The 20,732-nt window shown below is 36.0% G+C and overlaps 2 protein-coding genes across 9 annotated transcripts; both read left to right on the plus strand.

Moving 5' to 3' along the window:
• Nucleotides 1-1,870: 1,870 nt before the first annotated feature.
• LOC111495535 lies at nt 1,871-10,280 on the plus strand. 8 transcript variants are annotated; one of them, XR_002720314.1, is made up of 13 exons: nt 1,871-2,010; nt 2,569-2,669; nt 3,072-3,301; nt 3,986-4,153; nt 4,337-4,709; nt 4,794-4,937; nt 5,469-5,621; nt 5,718-5,834; nt 6,051-6,131; nt 6,237-6,386; nt 7,563-9,095; nt 9,559-9,811; nt 9,921-10,280. XR_002720314.1 is itself a non-coding variant. In XM_023145612.1 (12 exons), the coding sequence occupies exons 1-12, from the start codon at nt 1,941-1,943 to the stop codon at nt 9,568-9,570; spliced, it is 3,132 nt and encodes a 1,043-aa protein (XP_023001380.1). In that variant the 5' UTR covers nt 1,871-1,940; the 3' UTR covers nt 9,571-10,280. The 8 variants fall into 8 exon arrangements, 2 of the variants coding, with proteins under 2 accessions (XP_023001380.1, XP_023001381.1); XR_002720317.1 differs by having other exon boundaries at nt 10,037-10,280; XR_002720316.1 differs by having other exon boundaries at nt 9,559-9,635; nt 9,708-10,280.
• Nucleotides 10,281-13,678: 3,398 nt separating this feature from the next.
• Nucleotides 13,679-20,512, plus strand: LOC111495533 (phytochrome E-like). The gene is made up of 4 exons (XM_023145609.1): nt 13,679-16,008; nt 16,167-16,974; nt 18,480-18,773; nt 19,871-20,512. Exons 1-4 carry the CDS (start codon nt 13,971-13,973, stop codon nt 20,109-20,111), a joined length of 3,381 nt encoding a protein of 1,126 aa, XP_023001377.1. The 5' UTR covers nt 13,679-13,970; the 3' UTR covers nt 20,112-20,512.
• The last annotated feature ends 220 nt before the right edge of the window (nt 20,513-20,732 follow it).

Consider the following 20,732-nt stretch of genomic DNA (forward strand, 5'->3'; position numbering starts at 1 on the left):
ATTACAGGAGTTTCTACTTAGTCTACTTAACTAGCAAATTTTTTTAGTTAACAATTGCATTTTCCATATTATATTGCAGGTTATGGTAACTGTCACTATGCAAAACCCATAGATCTATCAATTTATGGTGCAAGACCATCAGGCATGCCCAGCTCAGTCATTTCAATATCAAAACGATCAGTGCTACTCTTGACCATGACTCACCTTTTGTGTTCGCTCTTGGAAAATCATCTGTAAACATAAGAAATCTCGTTTCTTCTCTCCACAGAGAGATGGCAATCGCTTATTTTCTGCACATTTGTGCGTTGTTAGACATCACTACGATTAAAGCAAGTTATTGCTGTTATACACCAAGTTATGCATTAGAAAACTAAGAAGTTCATAGTAACATGCATCAGTAGATTAAAGAAATACATGGGTGATATGCTAGCCATACAATATTTGACATTGTTAGCAATAAAATGATATAGATATGTCAATTCCATTTTGGGAGCTCTTAGCCACTAACAGGATATAGATACGTTAATTCCATTTCGAAGCTTTTAAGTTGTTTACAGGCTTTGGCTTACATATGAATTGATTCAATTTTATCTATGATAGGCAACTTTGTCGAGTTTAAGATTGCTCGTTGTGTAATTCACAAATTATACAACAAAAAGTTCACGCTAGAAGGCAAGTTAGTCAATCACAATTGTCGAGATACAATCCAATGCAATCACCAAAAGTAATGATATGAATGGTATTTCCAGTTGACCTACATCCGAAAGAATCCAGCATCCGACTTCATATGATTTTTCTATTCATTCAATGGATTGTTCAATCTGGAATTCTTTCAGATAATTGAATAAAACGATGATCAAACTAAAAAGTTTCTAGGTAAGCTATGAACTAATTCCTTCGAGATAAACTGAATGATAACCTACAAATAAATTCATTAGATGATCCAGTGAGGTAAATCAGGAGACGGAAGATTATACCACGGATGTAGAAGAACGGTCGGGCAAGAAGTGCCGAAAATGTGCTCCGAAATGCCATATTCTCCTCTGAAATTGAAGTTACAACCATAAAATTAACCCAGTTAAAACCAATTGCTCAAATCTTCATGATAAATATCGATAAGAGTGTCTTAAGCGTCGTATAGCAAAACTGGTTTAAGAAGGACGTCCTTGATATCAAGCTTGTCTTATCTAGGATATCATATCATGTCCGTTGCATGTCAAACTTCTCGTGTTATATTACCTTACTATATTTTTTTTACGACTTTCATGATATATAGTTTTTTTTTTTTTCAAATTATATGACTTTTTAGATACATTTATATTTACATCTACATCAAATAGATCTAAATATTTTTACAGGGGATACACCTAGCTGTCAATTATTTTTATTTGAAATTATATGCTATCTAAGTTGTTGTGCGTTCTCTACTCATAGCCTATAACACTTTTTCTTCATTTTTCTCGATCTTGTTTTTTAAAATCTCTATCGGCTCCCATTTTCTAAAATATTCTTTTTGAAGCTAGAAGCTCGGGTATATACCGTTTGTTCGGAGGTGACACGATTTCAAGTTAGCTGACTCACTCAGTAGTAAGAGTGCAATTTTGACACAATAGACTATAAAATTAAACAATATAATAATATAATATAATTATTTAAAATAATTTATTTATATCACAACATTCAATATATCTTCTCTCTTACCATTACAAACAAAATCTTTATATATATATATATTATAAAAAAGTTAAAAGTATAAATAAAACTTGTTAATAGAGTAATAATGTCTTTATTTTTTTCTTAAATTTAAAGGTATTATTAATATTTTTAAACAAATTACAGAATTTTGTTACTAATTATTATTATCTTTTTACAATTACCCTTTCTTTCGTCTGGTATTTTCTCTGTCGAGTCCAGTTCTATGCCAAACCAGAGCTATTGCCATGGCGAATGATCTTCAACTTCTCAATAATTCAAGCACAAAGGCTCAACCAGCAGAATCAAAGTCCGCAGGTTTGCGATTTCTGTTCTTCCAGCTGTTTTTTTCCTCCAATTTTCCTATTCAAGTTACCGTTTGCTCGATCCCATGCCGCTATATTCTATTGTTGAAATAGTTATACAAAAAACGTTCTCTCCTTTACTTAAATTAAGAAGGCGAATGACCTTGAGATTGTATCTCAGTGCAGATAACAGCAATGACTTATGCTAGAACTCCAAAAGGTTCATTGGTTTTAGAGCAGATGAGTCATGGGGTTTCATCTTTTTCTGTTTTTTTTGGCGGGTTTGATTTCTGAGATGTATATATTGCCCCCTGCATTTGTAATGTGTGTTTTTTACTGTATCTAAACATAACGAGAACTTATTCTGAAGTTTGATTTCAGCTCTTAGTTTTGTTTCTGTTCTTTTCGCCAGAGAAACTTAGGATTTTTGGTGTTATGGGTGCTTTTATTGTCGTTGTTATTAGTTTTACAACAATATCAGGAAACTCGACCCTTGGGTCTGAGCAAAATCTCCTTTCAAATGACTTGCTGAGTGGAGTAGCGTGGTAATGGTTATGTTTCCTTCTTGCAGTTGGTTTAGATGAGTCCAAACTTCACGAAGGTGTTCCCAAATGTGGATTGAATTTTGATGAATGGACTTCACTTATTTCAGAGACTGAGATGAAGCACGCGGTAAGTTTTTCTGTAAAAGGACTTCGCGACCCCTTGAACTGCTTTTTACAAACCAAATCTATCAGGAAATTATAAACCTCAAATTTGATTGTGCTTGCTATAACACGGCACCTTATGGGACGAATGTCTCTTTTACAAGCCAAATTTTCCCTGCTTCTATTTGTATTATTCAGAGAGTATCAATATGCTCAAGCCATTTTATTATTTATTTTTTTCATCCTGAACTTTGAATCACTGGTACACAGGATACAATTTTTTCTGTTAGAAAATATTTATTTATTGATTGACAGTCATGAAACAAGCTTTTGAGACTCATTTTCTGCTATCCTGAACTATAATTTTTAAAGAACTAGGGTTTGTTGGATTTCTGAGACCAGATGATTTTTTTTCCAACAAATGCAGGATGTCATTGAGGAGATTTCATTGGTGTATGATTCATTCTTGTCCGAGTTTCCTCTGTGCCATGGATACTGGAGAAAGTATGCAGCTCATAAAACAAGGTTGTGCTCTGTGGATAAGGTTATTGATGTCTTTGAACAAGCAGTTCAATCAGCAACTTACTCTGTCGGTATTTGGGTTGACTACTGTAGTTTCAGCATATCAGTTTTTGAAGATCCAGCTGATGTTCGCAGGTATTTTCTATGAGCCAAGAATTAACAAGTAGTACAGTATAGAGATTTAGAGGTGTGCACGAATTGGAATGCCCTTTGAGGACTGATTATTTCATGAAAACCTAGAATTTGATTGACTATTTTCTATTGAGTATTGGCTTTTGTTCTCATTCAGTTGATTTTCTTGTGCTATGGAGTGGAGGAAAAGAAATGATATATATATTTTTAAGAAGCCTGTGAAGTATATTATTAATTCCAAAAAGTGAACAAACTGGGGGCAGGGGGAAGAGGAATACCTCTCGCAAAAACTACTAAAAATAGCTTTCCAATTGAATATTCTCCTTCTTCTTCTTCTTTATTTTTATTTTTTTTTTTTTTTGCATTCAATTATCCCGTGTACTCAGCTATGAGTTTTCAAACTGTGGACCGAAAAGGTAACGTACATTATTATTGCATGTGCTGCTGAGAGTATAAGAAAATCATTTTTGTGCTTTGATCAAGACGCTTATTGCTGCAAATGAAAACTGTATGCCAATAATTTCCTCTTTTTGGCACATTTTAACATTCCGACTAAGCTTTTGATTATTTTCCTCTATTCCCTTTACTACGCATGTTCATTTCCTTTTCAAAATTTCCTTCGTCTATTTTGTTCGATTTAATCAAAAGAGCAAAATAAACTCAATGGTATTATTCCATATCCATCAGATTGTTTAAGAGGGCAATATCCTTTGTCGGAAAGGACTATTTAAGCTATAGCTTGTGGGACAAGTACATTGAGTTTGAGCTATCTCAACAGCAGTGGGATTCTTTAGCTCTGATATACATTCAAACTCTGAGATTTCCAACCAAAAAGTTGTCATATTACCACAGCAGGTTTGTTTTTCTCCTATTACTTATTGGTTCCCTGCGATGTTTTAGTTGATCATAGAATATTCTTGGAAGCCATGAAAAAGAGCTGCTTTTCTGCAAACCAGTCTCCCTTCTATATTGTTGGCATTATGCTCAAATGTACATTTACTTGGTAATATAGCTAATGGACAGCATTGCATCTGTCAGCTTTAGAAAATTGACCGATTCTCTGAGAGAGAATATCCAATCTGATACCGGGTGCAATCCTTCAATGGCCACAGAATTAGAAGCTTTGCCTAATGGCGAAGCCCCCATCTGTTGTACAGACAACGAGCTATCCTCTGTCATTAAAGACCTTCTCGATCTGTCGACTGGGACAGCAAGGTATAGTGCATTACAGAAGTATGTGCATGCTGGGGAAAAACTCTATGACGAAGCATGGCAACTGGAGGAAAAAATTATTCACTTTGAGCATAAAATCAGGAGGACATACTTTCATGTAAAACAACTTAATGCTGATCAACTGAAGAATTGGCATTCTTATCTGGATTTTGTGGAGATGTATGGAGATTTTGACTGGGTATGTTTCTGAATTGTTCTGATGCTTAAACCATCATTCTCCTTGTGGTTATTCCATTTAATCTGAAGAACCCTTATCTATTAGGCGGTTAAACTCTACGAGAGATGCTTAATTCCCTGTGCTAGTTATCCTGAGTTTTGGATGCGCTATGTGGAATTTATGGAAATAAAGGGTGGAAGAGAATTAGCAATGTTTGCTCTAGAGCGTGCAACAAAAACTTTTCTTAAGGTATACCTATTTACAGTGGGAACATGTATCCTATTCCATATTCATGCAAATAATTTATTATTACAATAAATATCATGTTAGTTTGTATGAGGAAAGCCTTTACCTTTTCATTGCCTATTCTTGCATTGTTCTTTTGCAAGCTTGAGAAAACTTGGAAGATTGTTAATTGAGCATGCCTCCTTTTGTTGACAAGTTCCTACTCCAACTTATATAATCCCCCTATCCATTAAAAAAACAGCTTTTACTTTTTGGGTGGCATAGTCTTTAATGGTTTTTTGTGAAATTTGAAAGGCTAGGAGTAGAGTTATTTTTTCAACATGGGTAGAAATAGAATCCATTACTTTTTAAATGACCTCCCTCTTAAATTTGGCAAAAGCTCTTGGAAGTCTTTGATTAGAGTATAATTTTCTTTATGTCTGGCTATAATGAATATTATAACTTTTTGGTTGCTCGCTTTTATATTAAGAGTTGACGGAGTTTCTTTATAAGTGACTGGAGATGTTTATGGCCATTCTTATGTGTTGGTTGCAGAGAGTTCCTGTTATCCATCTTTTCAATTCAAGGTTTAAGGAACAAATAAGAGATTTATCTGGTGCACGTGCTGCTTTTCTTCCGCTTGATGGAGATTTAGATTCTAACTTTGTGGAGAATATTATATTGAAGGCTAATATGGAGAAACGAATGGTATGAGAAACAGATTAGTAGTTGAATATAATTCAGCTCCATGCACTCATTTGGTTTGATTGAATATTGGCTTATGGATCTATTGTTGTGATCCAGGGGAAATCTACGGCAGCTCTTAATGTTTACAGAGAAGCACTGGAAATGGTTTTGATGAAGAACAAATTGGATGTTCTACCATCCCTGTATATTCATTTTTCTCGGCTTAAACACATGGTATGAGGTTCATGAAATTAACAAAAATTGATGATTTCTGCTGGTAATATGGTTGAACTGACTTCAAGTCTGTTATTATGTCTTTGATCCTCTGGAATTTCTTCTCTTTTTTTTTTTCTCTTTTCATCTGTTTTCTTCTTTATATTTGTTCTATTATGGTCAAGCAATTCTCTTGATATGGTCGTTAGAACTTGAGTTACCAATTTTGATTTGCAGATTACAGGACGTGCAGATGCAGCCATTGAAGTCTTAATAGATGGGATCAGAAATGTACCTCTCTGTAAATTACTTCTTGAGGTATTTCTACTTATGGATTTAGTCTTATAATAGTAAAAGAATGGAGTCCAGTTGCTGCTTCACAGTTTTATGCAGAATCTTATTTGGCTCCTGCCCCTTCTACAGGAACTTATAAACTTCGTAATGGTGCAAGGAGCGCCAAACCTTATAAATTTAGTTGATCCCATCGTCGCTAATGCAATATCTCTCAAGCCAGACGTATCTCGAGGTTGGAGTGAGCAAGACAGAGAGGATATTTCAACTCTTTATTTAAAGGTCAAGTTCCTTCAAGATATTTATGTGTGCATTTTTGTTAATGAGAACACAATTGGGTTAACAAGGGCCAGAATAGAGAAGGGCCCAAAAGCAACTACACAAAAGGATCTACATCACACCTCGGTTAAAGGCCTAGGAAAGGGACAGTCGAATTTAATAAGTCTTAACAAAAGTCTTCTATTAAAAACATTTTTTTTACTTAAAAATTGGTTTTTAATGTGATTCGCTATGTACTGCTTATCTATCAGTTGACCTGGGGAGGGAAACTAGACTACCAAGTGTTTGATCATCTCTTTTTTTACCTTTTTGTGTCCTGAGAAATCTTTCCTTTGGATGTATTATTACAAATGCCAAGCCGTTTTTTTCCCCTTGATGAACATTTTATTGAGAAAGTCATGCAGAACAAAATTTTGGGTAGCTACGCTAGAAAGAGCTAAAAGATCTACCAAATCCCAAGATTCCTCAAAATCTCTCCATTAAAACTACCAAGGGAATAGACTCGTATTTGGGTTCCTCTCTTGGATTCAATCGCAACTATGGAGCTTTTGAAGAACCAAGGTCCAAAGAAATTTTTTTATTTTGTTTGGAGTCTAAGCTCGTCAAACTAGATAAGGAAGAAGATCCCACATCAGTTGGAGAGTAAACGAAATATTCTTTATAAGAGTGTGAAACATCTCTTGAGAGCCCAAAAGGGAAAGCCCAAAAAGGACAATATCGGCTAGGCTAGGCTGTTACACTAACTTATATGGCTCTATGATTTGTTTGAAAAATGAATTGCATGAGAAAGGGACCACAAGTATTGAGCTTCCTTACTTTGACATCTGGACCAAGAGAAATGTTGAAACCTTCCACTTCTTAGAGATCAGAATCCTTCGGTCTTTACCATAAAAAGCCCCACCATGTTCGGTTCAATAGCTTATAGCCTACTTTGGGAGGTTTCCAAAATATATAGGGTGGCAAAAATAATAACTCCATCTGAATTGATTACTCTCAAGTTCTGTTCAATGAAGTCTTTGAAGTCTATATTCTCTCAAGTGTTCTAAATCTAAATTCCTAACCCTATCATTAGAACGTCTATAGTTCTTTTAAAAATGCATGATAGGCACTGATTTTTTATCTTTAGAACACAATCAGGTTCGTTCTAATCTAACACGGATCGCTTCTCTTTGGCAGCAGGCTATTGACCTGTGTGGAACCATTCATGATGTAATGAGGGTGTGGAATCGACATATTAAATTGTTTCCACAGTCTATTAGAGCAATGCCATATGAAGACCCCACATGGACAGAAGCGTTAAAAATGACCAAAGGAGGAAAACAAACATTAGATTCTACTGTAACCAACCAGCCAATCAAAGACGGTCAGCTTGATCTATCAACTCAGCTTCCTCTAGAAGAGAACAAACAATCTCTGCAAGGAAACCAAAACTTCCAGAATGACCAATCTTCCAATGGGAATGAACCAGTTTCCTGTTTACTGGGAAATCGCAATAATGATATGAAAAAATCTGCCATTGATCATATTCATTCTGGAGAAGCTGAAATTGATGCAGAGGCAAGAGTGCAGCAGGATTCTCCAAAAGTTTCTGAGCATTATGGAGAGGGTGGAAATCAGGTTGAATTAACACCAATGCCTATGGACAACTCAAAAGAAGATGAGTATGGCAATGCTTTGGGACAGAATTTGAAAAATCTTTCAATTGGGAGTCTTTCTCTAAGCCCCAAGAACAATGACAAAATAGATGTACTCCCCAAAGCGTCTCACGAAGGGGAAGCTCCCTTTGAGAACAGTATGTCTAGTGAAAGTGTCTGCAATACAGATGAAGGGGCTTTAATACACAACCCACAAGGTGTCAGATCTTCTGGTTCCATCCAGATATCTAAGGAAGTGGCTAGTCCATCATCATCTCCAAGCCACGATAAACCTATACACACCCAAGCGCCTTCACAGTTTCATGCGGGTGCAACTGGAAATAGGAACTGGCACCATAAACATTCTTCTGGTAACTTACATCATGACTCCCAACATCAATTTCAGTCACATTCACGGAGAAGACCTCATCGAACATGGCAAGATTCTCCTCGAGACTACCAAGGAATGAGATCTGGTCAAACACCAGATAGTCAAGATTTTACCTCTGAATCTATTGCTTCACAGGAACCACGAGTTGAACGAAGCAGCCAAGAATACAATCAGATTCAATCTGCTCAGCAGCAGAACTTCCCCACTATTCAGTCTCAACTTCCTTCTCAAGGTTTTCAAGAGAAGTCTCAATATATTACACCAAACGAGGAGCAATATGGTTACATGCAAAGTGGTCAGGCCCCACATACCTATGAACAGATGTGGCATTATTATTACTACCAGCAGCAGCAGCAGCAGCAGCAGTATTTTTTGCAGCAGCAGCAACTTCAACAGTCACAGAATTTTCAACAACTTCAACAGTCGCAGAATTTTCAACAACAGTATAACCAGCAGCAACTGCAAATGCAACAGCATTATTTTCAGTCTCAACAACAATATCCTTACCATGTGCAATTACAACAGCAGTATCACATGCAGCAGCAATTGCAACAAACTCAGCAACAGCAGCATTTACTTGGCCTACAGCCACAAGAAGTCTCCCAGACAGATCAGCAATCATTTAAACAACAGGAGCATCAGCCAGAAAAAATGGAGGAAGAAGAACAAAGGCAGCACACGAAACAGGTTTCGTTGTTTTTCTTTTTCTCATTCGTGGTTGACTTGGTTTCTTTACCCTCCCTTTTGTAGTTGCATTACATGACCATGCTTCACTTTTTAAATGGCTCAGTAAACATAAGTTGAATTAATTGAGAGATGCTGAATTTCAAAGGAATCCAAGTCTATCATGGATGTTTACTGTCCGTAATTAATAATTTCATACAAATTTTAATCCTTTTCTCATTCCCCGATTCTTGAGTCTTACTCCTCATTTCTTGTTTGTAGATGATATTTCTGTCGATGAATCTTATCTATTTGATTTCATGCGATCTAAACTGTTCATCAATTGACAGATTTCAACGAGATTAGCTTTTCAATTTCTCATTTGGGTGTATTCAATTTGGAATCCTTGCAAGTTGAAGTTGTCAGCTTGTTCTTGTATTGAGTCTATTAAATAAAATACGTAATCTAAAATGTGGTATTCTGACAGCAGGATTCTTGACAAAATAGCGGTAGCAGGCTGATCAGGAGCATTACCTGGGCAACCAAATGAGGCGTTTGTGGCAGGTAACTTAGATCATCATCTGAGCTAACTGTAGTTACACACCAAAAATGTCAGCAGCTGCACTGAAAGTGAAGATGGAACTTGCAGATATATCTCGTCGAAAAGGCGAAGCAACAGGATTTCCTCCTCATTGCAGTGCGTTTACTTGGCTGCTGAATCTTCAGAAACCGATTACAAGGTCTGTAATCTTCAATACACCACCTTTTATTTTCAGCTGTCTTGTCCACTGACCATAGCAGGAATCTGTAGAGCAAGATTAGAGATTTATTTAGCTGTGATTTCTGAAGGTGTGAGAAAGAGAAGAAAAGGAAGATTACTTTATAAATTAGACAAGAAGTTCAGCCTACAAAGTCTAGGAAGAAGAGGTACAGCTAACTACTTGAGCAATAGAACAATTTTGCAGGTTGATAGGTGAATAGGAAGAATAGCACTCTTCAAATTGAGGAATATAAACGTTGGGACATGGAAATCATTTGAAAATTCTGCGCTGGTAAGAGGACAAAACAGAGCCATTAACAACTCCAATGGTTCCAACAGAGATTAGGTTGTAATGGCCCCCATATCAACCCTATATAAATATAGAAATTATGTCACAGCCAATTTTGAAACCTATATTTCACTATATTTCCATTTTTTTGGGTTAAAGATTTGTGTTCTTCCATTGAATTGGTTGCTGTTTTGTTACATTTTCCATCACTTCTCCTTCCTTTCTTGACTGCATCTTTCTTTTTTGCTTCTCTATGATTTGTTATGTTATGTTGTTCATAATTCTGAAGTTCTATCAAATTAATATTATTTTTTTTCTTTGTAATTAATAGCACATATTCAAGTACGGAGGAATTGAAGTAAGAAATTTATGTATATCTATTTTGATAATATCATAATTATTATGTTTTTAATAAGAATAATATCGTAGTACAAAACGATCGTAGTTAATCTATGGTATATAATATGAATTTTAACTAGTTGAATTATATTTTGAGTTAATCTATGAACTACCATTTGAATATTTTGTGAGATCTCACATCAATTGTAGAGGGGAACGATCCATTGTTCGTGGGAAAGCTTGATCACGTCTTGATGTTGGTTTGACTATGAGCTTCAGACAAAACGGCAATATTTAAAATCGAAAGATTGAATATTTTTAAAAAATTTTAAGATCCTACATTGGTTGGAGAGGGGAACGAAAACTTCAATATCTACAGATAGTGTGCCAATGAGGAGAAGCTTATAAGGTTGGAGAGGGGAACAAAATATTCCTTTTAAGGTTGTTAAAACCTCTCCCTCACTTTAAAACATTGAGGAGAAGCTTCGAAGAAAACTCCAAAGAGGACAATATCTACAAACAATGTGCCAACGAGGAGAAGCTTATAAGGTTGGAGAGGGGAATGAAATGTTCCTTTTAAGGTTGTTAAAACCTCTCCCTCACTTTAAAACCTTGAGAAGAAGCTTCGAAGGAAAACTCCAAAGAGGACAATATTTACAAACAGTGTGCCAACAAGGAGAAGTTTATAAAATTGTTAAAACCTTACAAAATTGGAGAGGGAAACGAAACATTCTTTATAAGGTTGTTAAAACTTCTCCCTCGCTTTAAAACCTTGAGAATAAGCTTCGAAGGAAAACTCTAGAGAAGACAATATCTATAAACAGTGTGCCAACGAGGACGTTGGCCTTCCAAGAATGTGGATCGTGTGATCTCACATAGGTTGTAGAGGGGAACAAACATCTCTTACAAGAGTGTGGAAACCTTTCCCTAACTCAAGCATTGTAAAACGTAAAACCTTGAGGGGAAGTCTAGAAAGAAAAGCCGAAAGAGAATAATATTGGACTTAGACTATTATATATTTATACTATTTTTTTGATATAAATTTTGGAGAGGGTGATGATTTAGTCGACATTCAGAATTTCGTATCTAAGGAGGAAGAATGAAAAAGGGGAGAATTACCTTATCAAGAATCATAGGATAATAGGATAGGAGAAATATTCTCTTATTAGTTATTCACTGTGAGTGACATTGAGAGACACCCACATGAATCTACCAACCTAACCACATTGCTTTACTTTACATTTCTAAAACAAATAAGATTTAAAAAAAATAATAATAAATAAATGAGAAATTGAGGATGATATATTACAAACTTAATTTTATATTTACCTTTTTAATTTAATATACCTTAAAATTTTTTATTTTGTATTTATTAAATTTTTAATAGATTTAAAACAATTTTAAATTAATGATTGGATATACTCTACACTTTCAAAAATTTATATAATAAGTGGGTTAATTATTTAAAAAATATTAAATAGGTTAATGATTTATTAAGTATAAAATTAAAAATTAAATATATATTTTTCTATTAGACACAAAATAAAAAATTAAAAAAAAAACTTATTAAACATTTATTAAAATATAATTTTCTTATAATTTATAAATAAAATATATATAAAATAAGATAAGATATTAAATGTATAGTTTTACCTAAAAAATATACTAGGAAAAAAAAAAAAGTAATACTAACTTCTTATTATATTATATTATATTATGTTAAAATAATAAAAAAATATATTTAAAAAAAATTGTACTAGGAATGCTTTTGTCGGATACTAAAGGGTGGGGGGTTTGCACTTGTAAAAGGCTGTGGTCCTATACCACGTGATTTTGTTTCATATTTTATTTATTTAGAGATTGCATTGGTCCCTCTTCTTTAAATTTATTCCATTTTTAAATATCAAAATTAAACTTTTATATTTTTAAAAAAATTAAAATTAGTTATTATTAGTAAATATTATTCATTTTAGTAAAATAATAAAAAGATATATAATATAAATATGTATTTATTCTAAAATTTATATAAAAAAAATTAGAAGGATAGAAGTTAATTAATTTATCTAACATATTTTTTTAACTCAAATGTTAAACTTTCCATTTTTTTACAATTTTAACTTTATTTAATTATTAACGGTTAAAATATTTTAATTTGTTAGTTTATGGTTAATTTTATTAGGAAAGAATGTAATTTTTATGAAAATTATTTTTATTGAAAATATAAAAAAAACTAAAATCTAAAATAATGTTGGAACAAATAATAAAATATCTTTTTATTTTTGGAGAGTGGACCCATATTTTTTTTTTTTTTTTTTTTTTGAGAATAAATGGACCAATTTATAAATGCTCAAAGGTGCTGTCCAAATCTTACTCGTGGGACTGCCCACGTTTTTAGTTCAATATACTTTTAAATCTAAAGTTTTAATTAATTTTGAACCAAATATTTTTTTCAGCTTCTAGCAATGGTAAATAAATTATTTTCAGAAAAATTATAATAATTACAGACTTGAGATTACAATTAATTAAACTATTTCACTTTTGCTGACGTCTGCTTACCGGTTGACTTGGCTTGTATTATTATCTTTTAATAATATATATATACATATACATACCATAAAAGCTAGGTGTTAGATTTTTTTTGGTGGGTTGAATTAAAAAAAAGAAAAAAAACTAAAAATTATAGTTGGTTGGTTGACATTTTTTTTTGTTGGGTCAACCCGAAAATATGGTTACAATTCAACCCTATCATATTCTACTTTTAAGATAATTATGAATATTTAAATTTTGTAACATAGTAATGTATGTACGGTATGTACTGTGACAGAATGTTTATATTTGAATTTTATGAAATTTTAGTTACCCAACTTGAAAATATAGAGTTGGATTAGATTGTGAACTTTATTTAGATTGTTCGGACCATCAATCTAACACGAAATTTCGAGTTGGTACAGTTGTACTTGTTGTTACCGGCTCGAAAATATGTCATAAAAAATAATTTTTATTTTTGAAATAAACTAAACATATAAATATAACGAAAATATGATCGATGAGATGTATTATTAATAGAAATGGATATGGATGTGGATAAAATTTGATGAAATGAAAATTGATTTATTACCGTTTATGGATAAAGATTCAGAGGTTAAGAGGCTGAAACCAACAGACATAACAATTAAAAATAATAATAATAATAATAAAATAATAATCAGGAAAAGGAAAAGGAAGGAGGAGGGGAACATGGAGTGGTGAAATATGCTGATCCAAAAACGAAGGCGAGTAAATTCCAAGCTAAACAGAGAGATGGATTGTGAATCGGCGACAAGGGATGACGACGAGTCACTTCTTGGGAAGATAAAAGCCAAAAGCAAACCAGCTCCTCCTAGTTTCTCTGAGTCGTACGGCACCTGTTTCAAGCGATGAATTCACTGATGGAGATAAACCTCCAGCTTCCTCCTTCGTTTCTCTGAACAACCAATCCAACAATTTCACTTCAATCCTTGCGGATACACTCATGGAGAACAATCGGGGAGGAATGGCGGCGTTTTCGTCCTCGGCGGAAAGCAATATCAGGGCTCGACCGAGCAACACCGCTAGCACCGACAACAGAGCTGCGGCACTTGTGCAATACAATGCTGATGCTGGGCTTTTGAACAAGTTTGAGCAATCGGACGCCTTTGGTGAGTCTTTTAACTATTCGAGATCAGTTCTTGAAGCTCCACAGTCTGTACCCGAAGAACAAATTACTGCCTATCTGTCTAAGATTCAGAGGGGTGGAATGGTTCAACCGTTTGGTTGTTTGCTTGCGATTGAAGAATCTAGTCTTAAGATTATTAGCTACAGTGAGAATTGTTTTGACTTATTGGGGATAAATGATCAGTTTGAGTCGGCACCGGGGAAGGGTCTAATTGGGGTTCATATAAGAGCTCTGTTTACGCCTTCCTCCGGTGCTTCTTTGGCGAAAGCTGCTTCATCCAGGGAGATTTCGCTGTTGAATCCTGTTTGGGTTTATTCTAGGAATACCCAGAAGCCATTTTATGCCATATTGCATAGGATTGATGTGGGGATTGTAATTGATTTGGAGCCTGCACGGTCTGTTGATCCTGCACTGTCGCTTGCCGGCGCCGTGCATTCGCAGAAACTTGCAGTTCGAGCCATTTCCAGGTTGCAGGCTCTACCTGGTGGTGATATTGGTGTTTTATGTGATACGGTTGTGGAAGATGTTCAGAAGCTTACAGGGTATGATAGAGTGATGGTGTATAAGTTCCATGATGATGAACATGGTGAAGTAGTGTCAGAAATCAGAAGGTCGGACTTGGAGCCATATCTCGGTTTGCACTATCCTGCCATTGATATACCCCAAGCTGCTCGTTTCTTGTTCAAGCAGAACCGCGTTAGGATGATTTGCGATTGCCATGCGAAGCCTGTGCAGGTCATTCAAAGTGATGAGCTAAAGCAGCCTCTTTGTTTGGTTAATTCAACACTTCGATCACCACATAGTTGTCATTTGCAGTACATGGCAAATATGGGTTCCATAGCCTCATTGGCAATGGCAGTAATCATGAACAGTGATGACTCTCCAACAAGGTTATGGGGCCTGGTAGTGTGCCACCATACTTCACCACGATATGTCCCTTTCCCACTTCGTTATGCTTGCGAGTTTCTCATGCAGGCTTTCGGGCTGCAACTTTACATGGAGCTTCAATTGGCATTACAAATAACAGAGAAAAAGGTTCTCAAGACACAAACCTTACTCTGTGACATGCTCCTCCGAGGCTCCCCTTATGCATTGCTGACCCAGTCACCTAGTATAAAGGATCTCGTGAAGTGTGATGGCGCTGCATTGTACTATCAGGGGGCATGTTGTCTACTAGGTGTAACTCCAACTGAAGCCCAAGTTAAAAACCTTGTCGAGTGGATACTCAATAACCATGGAGATTCTACAGGACTGAGCACGGATAGCTTGGCTGATGCTGGCTATCCCGAAGCTGCTTCACTAGGTGATGCAATATGTGGTATGACTGCTGCAAGAATTAGTTCAAAAGATTTCTTATTCTGGTTCCGTTCCCATGCCGCAAAAGAAATCCAATGGGGAGGAGCCAAGCATCATCCAGATGATAAGGATGATGGTGGAAGAATGCACCCAAGGTCATCATTTAAAGCATTTCTTGAAGTTGCAAAGAGTAAAAGTATGTCATGGGAAGCTCAAGAAATAAATGCCATTCACTCATTGCAGCTTATTATGAGGGAGTCTTTCTCGAGCGCTAGAGACAGTGATTCGAAGGCAGAAATGTCTGTCCAGCAGAGTGATACTGTGTCTCAGGACATCGGCGAACTCAGTTCAGTAGCTTGTGAAATGGTTAGGTTGATTGAAACAGCAACCGTTCCAATTTTTGGGGTTGACTCAACTGGTGTGATCAATGGATGGAATGCTAAAATAGCTGAACTCGTAGGATTACAAACTGGAGAAGCTTTGGGGAGATCTCTGGATGACATCGTTCATGATGATTCACGAGGAACCGTTGGAAATTTACTTCTTCATGCTCTGCAAGGTAAGTGTAGAGATCAGTGGCATTTATTAATATTAGTTTGCTTATAGCTTATGAAGCTAACTATTGATTTGATCATCAGTGTCACAGCATAGCAATAGCCCTCTACTGTTTCTTTTTCGTCCCTTCCCTTGTTATATGATTGTCCTTGTGTTTTTCAGGTGTGGAAGACAAAAATGTGGAGTTAAAACTGAGAAAGTTTGGAACTGATAAAGAAAACTCTGCTGTGTATATTGTAGTTAATGCTTGCACAAGTAGGCATTACACAAATAAAGTTATTGGGGTTTGCTTTGTTGGGCAAGATATAACGTCGGAGAAAGGCGTGAGGGATAGATTTATCCGTCTGCAGGGAGATTATAGGACAATCATTGAAAGTCTGAGTCCATTGATTCCACCAATTTTCGTTTCTGACGAGAATGGTTACTGCTGTGAATGGACTGCTGCCATGGAGAAGCTTTCTGGTTGGAGTAAAGATGAAGTTGTAGGAAAAATGCTAGTAGGGGAGATTTTTGGGAACTTCTGTAGGTTGAAAGATCTAGATACCCTCACTAGGTTTATGATCCTATTATATCAAGGTATTGGTGGTGAACAAACTGAGAAGTTTCCATTAGGATTTTTCAATAAGAATGGTGACTATGTGGAGGTGCTTTTAACATCAAACAAAAGGACTGATGCAGAAGGAAATGTCATTGGTTGTATCTGTTTCCTGCAAGTTGTTGAGCCGAACTTGCAAGGGGTCTCTGAAGGACTCGGCCTGGGCGAAAGACGGGGCAATTTGCAGCTTAAGGAGTTGACTTACTTAAAGCGGGAGATGAAAAATCCTTTAAATGGCATCAAATTTACTCATGAACTCCTTGTAAATTCTGGCATTACAGACAACCAGAAACTCTTCCTTGTTACTAGTGATGCGTGCGAGAGACAGATCATGGCAATCATTGAGGATATGGACTTCAGAAGTTTAGAAGTGGGGTAAGTACCATCTCGGCAAACGTTCACTTTATGTTTGAATTCCTTTCTTTTTTTCGTTACTGCTGGTGATTTTCGTTACTGCTGGTGATTTTCGTTCGTAAACCATGCCATGGATTTCTTAATTTTGTAAGTCGTTTAACAATCACTTTAATTGACACAAAACATCTGCATAAAAGTATGAAACATCCACTGAAGTGAGTGCCAAAGGACAATTGGAGAAAACATAAGTCAAAACTTGAGGGCTAAGAGACATATTACGGGATGAATGAATAGGTATAGCCCACTAAACACCTTAGTGAGGAAATAGAACACGTAGTTAGCCTTGTCAAATATGATCTTACTTATCAACAAAAGTAGCATTTTCATATTGTCCAACATTTGTAGTAATCTACTTGACGTTAAATGAGAAGGTCGACAAGCACATCTGTAGGTCGTTTGGTCGTTTCTAGGCAGGGCAACAAGCAAATTTCTTCATTGCACCGGAGGATTAGAATAATATTTTCCTCACATGTATTGTATCCTTGATGCAAGTTATTAATGAGAATCAGGTTTGTTTTCTAAAAAATGATGGGGGAGAAATGATGATAAGTCTATATTCGAGGGGTGACACCGATATGGTTGGTTAGGAATCTCGTACCTCCACAATGGTATGATATTGTCTACTTTGAGCCTAAGCTGTCATGGCTTTCATTTTGGTTTCTCCAAAAGGCCTCATACCAATGGAGCTAGTATTCTTCTTAATTAGCTAATGTGGGACTACTCCTCTCAATAATTCTCAACAATCCTTCCCTCGAACAAAGTACACCATAGAGCCTCTCCTGAGGCCTCCTTCTCTAGAGCTCTCGAATAGCTTCCCTTTAATCGAGACTCGACTCATTCTCTAGAGCCCTCAAACAAAGTGAATCCTTTGTTCGACACTTGAGTCACCTTTGAGACTCCCCTTAATCGAGGCTCAACTCCTTCTCTGGAGCCCTCAAACAAAGTAAACCCTTTGTTCGACACTTGAGTCACCTTTGAGACTCCCCTTAATCGAGGCTCGATTCCTTCTCTGGAGCCATCAAACAAAATAAACCTTAGACATGACTCTGATACCATGTTAGGGATCGCGGACCTCCACAACTATATGATATTGTCCACTTTGAGCATAAGCTTTCATGGCTTTGCTTTTGGTTTCCCTAAAAGGCCTCAGACCAATGGAGATAATGTTCCTTATTCTTAAACTCATGATCTTCCTCTTAATCAGCAATCGTGGAACTACTCCTCTCAATAATTCTCAACAAGGTTTTCCCACATTGGCTGAATGAAGCCAAGTATACCTGAAGGAATACCTGAAGGACATATCTCTCCTGCAGATATCTCACAATATTCTTCTTCTTCAATTGAAGTTCACAGATATCTTAGCCTCAATTGAACCCATATTGTCAATTATTTTGTTATGCATTTTTATCTCTATAATCTGCTCAATTCTATCCTATGCTGCTCTGATTTTTCTCCTGGTTTAACAGCCAAGTACAGATAAATAAAGACGAGTTTGTCCTTGGGAGTGTTCTGGATGCCATTATCTGTCAAATCATGATTGTTGTCAGAGAGAAGAACATACAACTGTTTCATGAAATTCCAGAAGAAATCAAAGTGTTAACTTTTTGTGGCGATCAAATTAAACTTCAGCTGGTTTTATCAGATTTCTTACTTAGCGTAGTGCAGAACACGCCTGCTCTGGATGGTTGGGTTGAAATCAAAATTTCAGCTGGTTTGAAGCTTATACAAGATGGAAATGAACATATTCACTTGCAGATCAGGTACTTTCCAGTAACTCCTCCATTTTGCTCGTGTTTCTCACTTTTTTACCTGGTTTTGTATCATATTTTCTTTGTATAGCTTTGTCTTGTATACTTTTGTATGGATCTTGAAAGAAAGTGAACATATCGTATACTGCAAGGGATTTTAATTCAGGAGATGAAGGTTGTTTAGTGAACTAAAATTCTTCTTCAGTAACTATTCAGTACACACGTGACTATTAGTTTTGAGTCATGCCTAGACATATTTATGTGTATTGCGAGATCTCACATCGATTGGAGAGGAAACGAAATATTCTTTATAAGGGTGTGGAAACCTCTCCCTAGTAAACGCATTTTAAAAATCTTGAAGGGAAGCTCGAAAGGGAACGCCCAAAAGGACAATATCTGCTAGCAGTAGACTTGGGCGGTTACAAATGGTATCAAAGTGAAACACTGGGCGATGTGCCAGTGAGGACGGTGAGAGGAAGGTGGACATTGGGTGGTGTGTCAGCAAGGACGTTGGGCCCGGAAAAGGGGTGGATTGTGAGATCCCACATTGCTTGGAGAGAAGAACGAGTGTTAGCGAGGACCCCAGGCCCCGAAGAGGGGTGGATTATGAGACCCCACATCGATTAGAGAGGGGAATGAAACATTTTTGATAAAGGTGTGGAAACCTCTCCCTAGCATACGTGTTTTTAAAACTTTGAGGGGAAGCCCAAAAATGAAAGTCCAAAAACGACAATATGTGTTCTATGTTTGATCACGTCCGTATTGAATTGCTTATAGTGACTGTTTCTATTATCATATTTCTTTTTTGATAGTTTTTGAAAGAAAAAACAACCATGGGGTTGGCTTAGTGGCCAATATGGGCAATGAAAGTAATAAATGATTTAGAGATAATGAATTTAAGTTAGGGTGAACACCTACTTAAGATTTAATAATCTACTTAAGATTTAATATCCTACGAGTTTCTGTAGCAAACAAATGTAGTAGAGTCGGACGACTGTCGGTGAGAATAGTCAAAGTCAAAGTATGTGAAAGCTGACATGAAAAGAAATCTTGAAAGACAGAGCTGGGACATTGATTATTTATTGTTTTTTTTTTCTTTGTATGTGTAGAATGTCACATCCAGGTCAAGGTCTGCCTCCTGAACTAATCCAAGATGTGGTTGGAGGAGGACAACAGTGGAGTTCAGAGCAAGGCCTCGCCCTAAATCTGTCACGCAGACTTCTCAATAAATTGAACGGTAATGTCTGCTACGTTAGAGAGCAAACTAAATGCTACTTCCTCATTGATCTCGAACTCAAATTAAGGCGCTCGAGGGGGTTGCTGGAAGCCACTACAAGCCAAAGAACTTGAGTATCCTTTCACTTCAAATCATATCAAGAAAACATGTTCATATCAAGAGCAGCATTGGACAGTGCTGAAATCCAGCAGAGTCCCAGCACATTCATGTCACCTTACATACAACGAGTCGTACACACGTTGCGATGCTAAGCATCTCTCGATGACGTTCAATGATTGGTTTCGTGTTAAATTGTATTCGATTTGACGAGTCGGATGTAGGTAGCCCTGTCTACATTTTTGGTTGCCGTTGCTGGTGCATGTTTCAGCAATGTGGCAATGTAGATGAAACATGCGGTTTTGTTCTGTTTTGTTATGGACGTGAAAGCCATATATTGTAATATTTGAGAACTGTGCTTATTTTGACATTTCGAGGGCCAACCCATTTCTCCTTTTGCTGAATGGGGTTTTGATTATGTATATTGTTATATATTTGAAATTATTATTGTTTTTTTATTTATGATAGCCTTAGGGAATATAGTATTTGATGATTAACACGAACAAATGATATCGACAATCTCGTCACTTAATGTACATTATTTGATGATAGATAGATCCATAAAAAAAATAGAGATGTGTTCGTAACCCGCTTAATTAAAATTTTAAATAGAAAATTAATCTGAATTTTTAAAAAAC

Source organism: Cucurbita maxima, unplaced genomic scaffold (genome assembly GCF_002738345.1).
Source record: "Cucurbita maxima cultivar Rimu unplaced genomic scaffold, Cmax_1.0 Cma_Scf00021, whole genome shotgun sequence".
NCBI classification, from domain to species: Eukaryota; Viridiplantae; Streptophyta; class Magnoliopsida; order Cucurbitales; family Cucurbitaceae; genus Cucurbita; species Cucurbita maxima.

What these genes read in the sequence shown, in the direction of transcription:
- LOC111495535 (XM_023145612.1), top strand. Translation starts at nt 1,941, where the DNA reads ATGGCGAATGATCTTCAACTTCTCAATAATTCAAGCACAAAGGCTCAA. An exon ending in TCTGTAAATTACTTCTTGAG is followed by an intron (nt 6,132 to 6,236) that starts GTATTTCTACTT and finishes CCCCTTCTACAG; the next exon opens with GAACTTATAAACTTCGTAAT. An exon ending in TTTCAACTCTTTATTTAAAG is followed by an intron (nt 6,387 to 7,562) that starts GTCAAGTTCCTT and finishes CTTTGGCAGCAG; the next exon opens with GCTATTGACCTGTGTGGAAC.
- LOC111495533 (XM_023145609.1), top strand. Translation starts at nt 13,971, where the DNA reads ATGGAGAACAATCGGGGAGGAATGGCGGCGTTTTCGTCCTCGGCGGAA. An exon ending in ACTTCTTCATGCTCTGCAAG is followed by an intron (nt 16,009 to 16,166) that starts GTAAGTGTAGAG and finishes TGTGTTTTTCAG; the next exon opens with GTGTGGAAGACAAAAATGTG. An exon ending in CATATTCACTTGCAGATCAG is followed by an intron (nt 18,774 to 19,870) that starts GTACTTTCCAGT and finishes TTGTATGTGTAG; the next exon opens with AATGTCACATCCAGGTCAAG.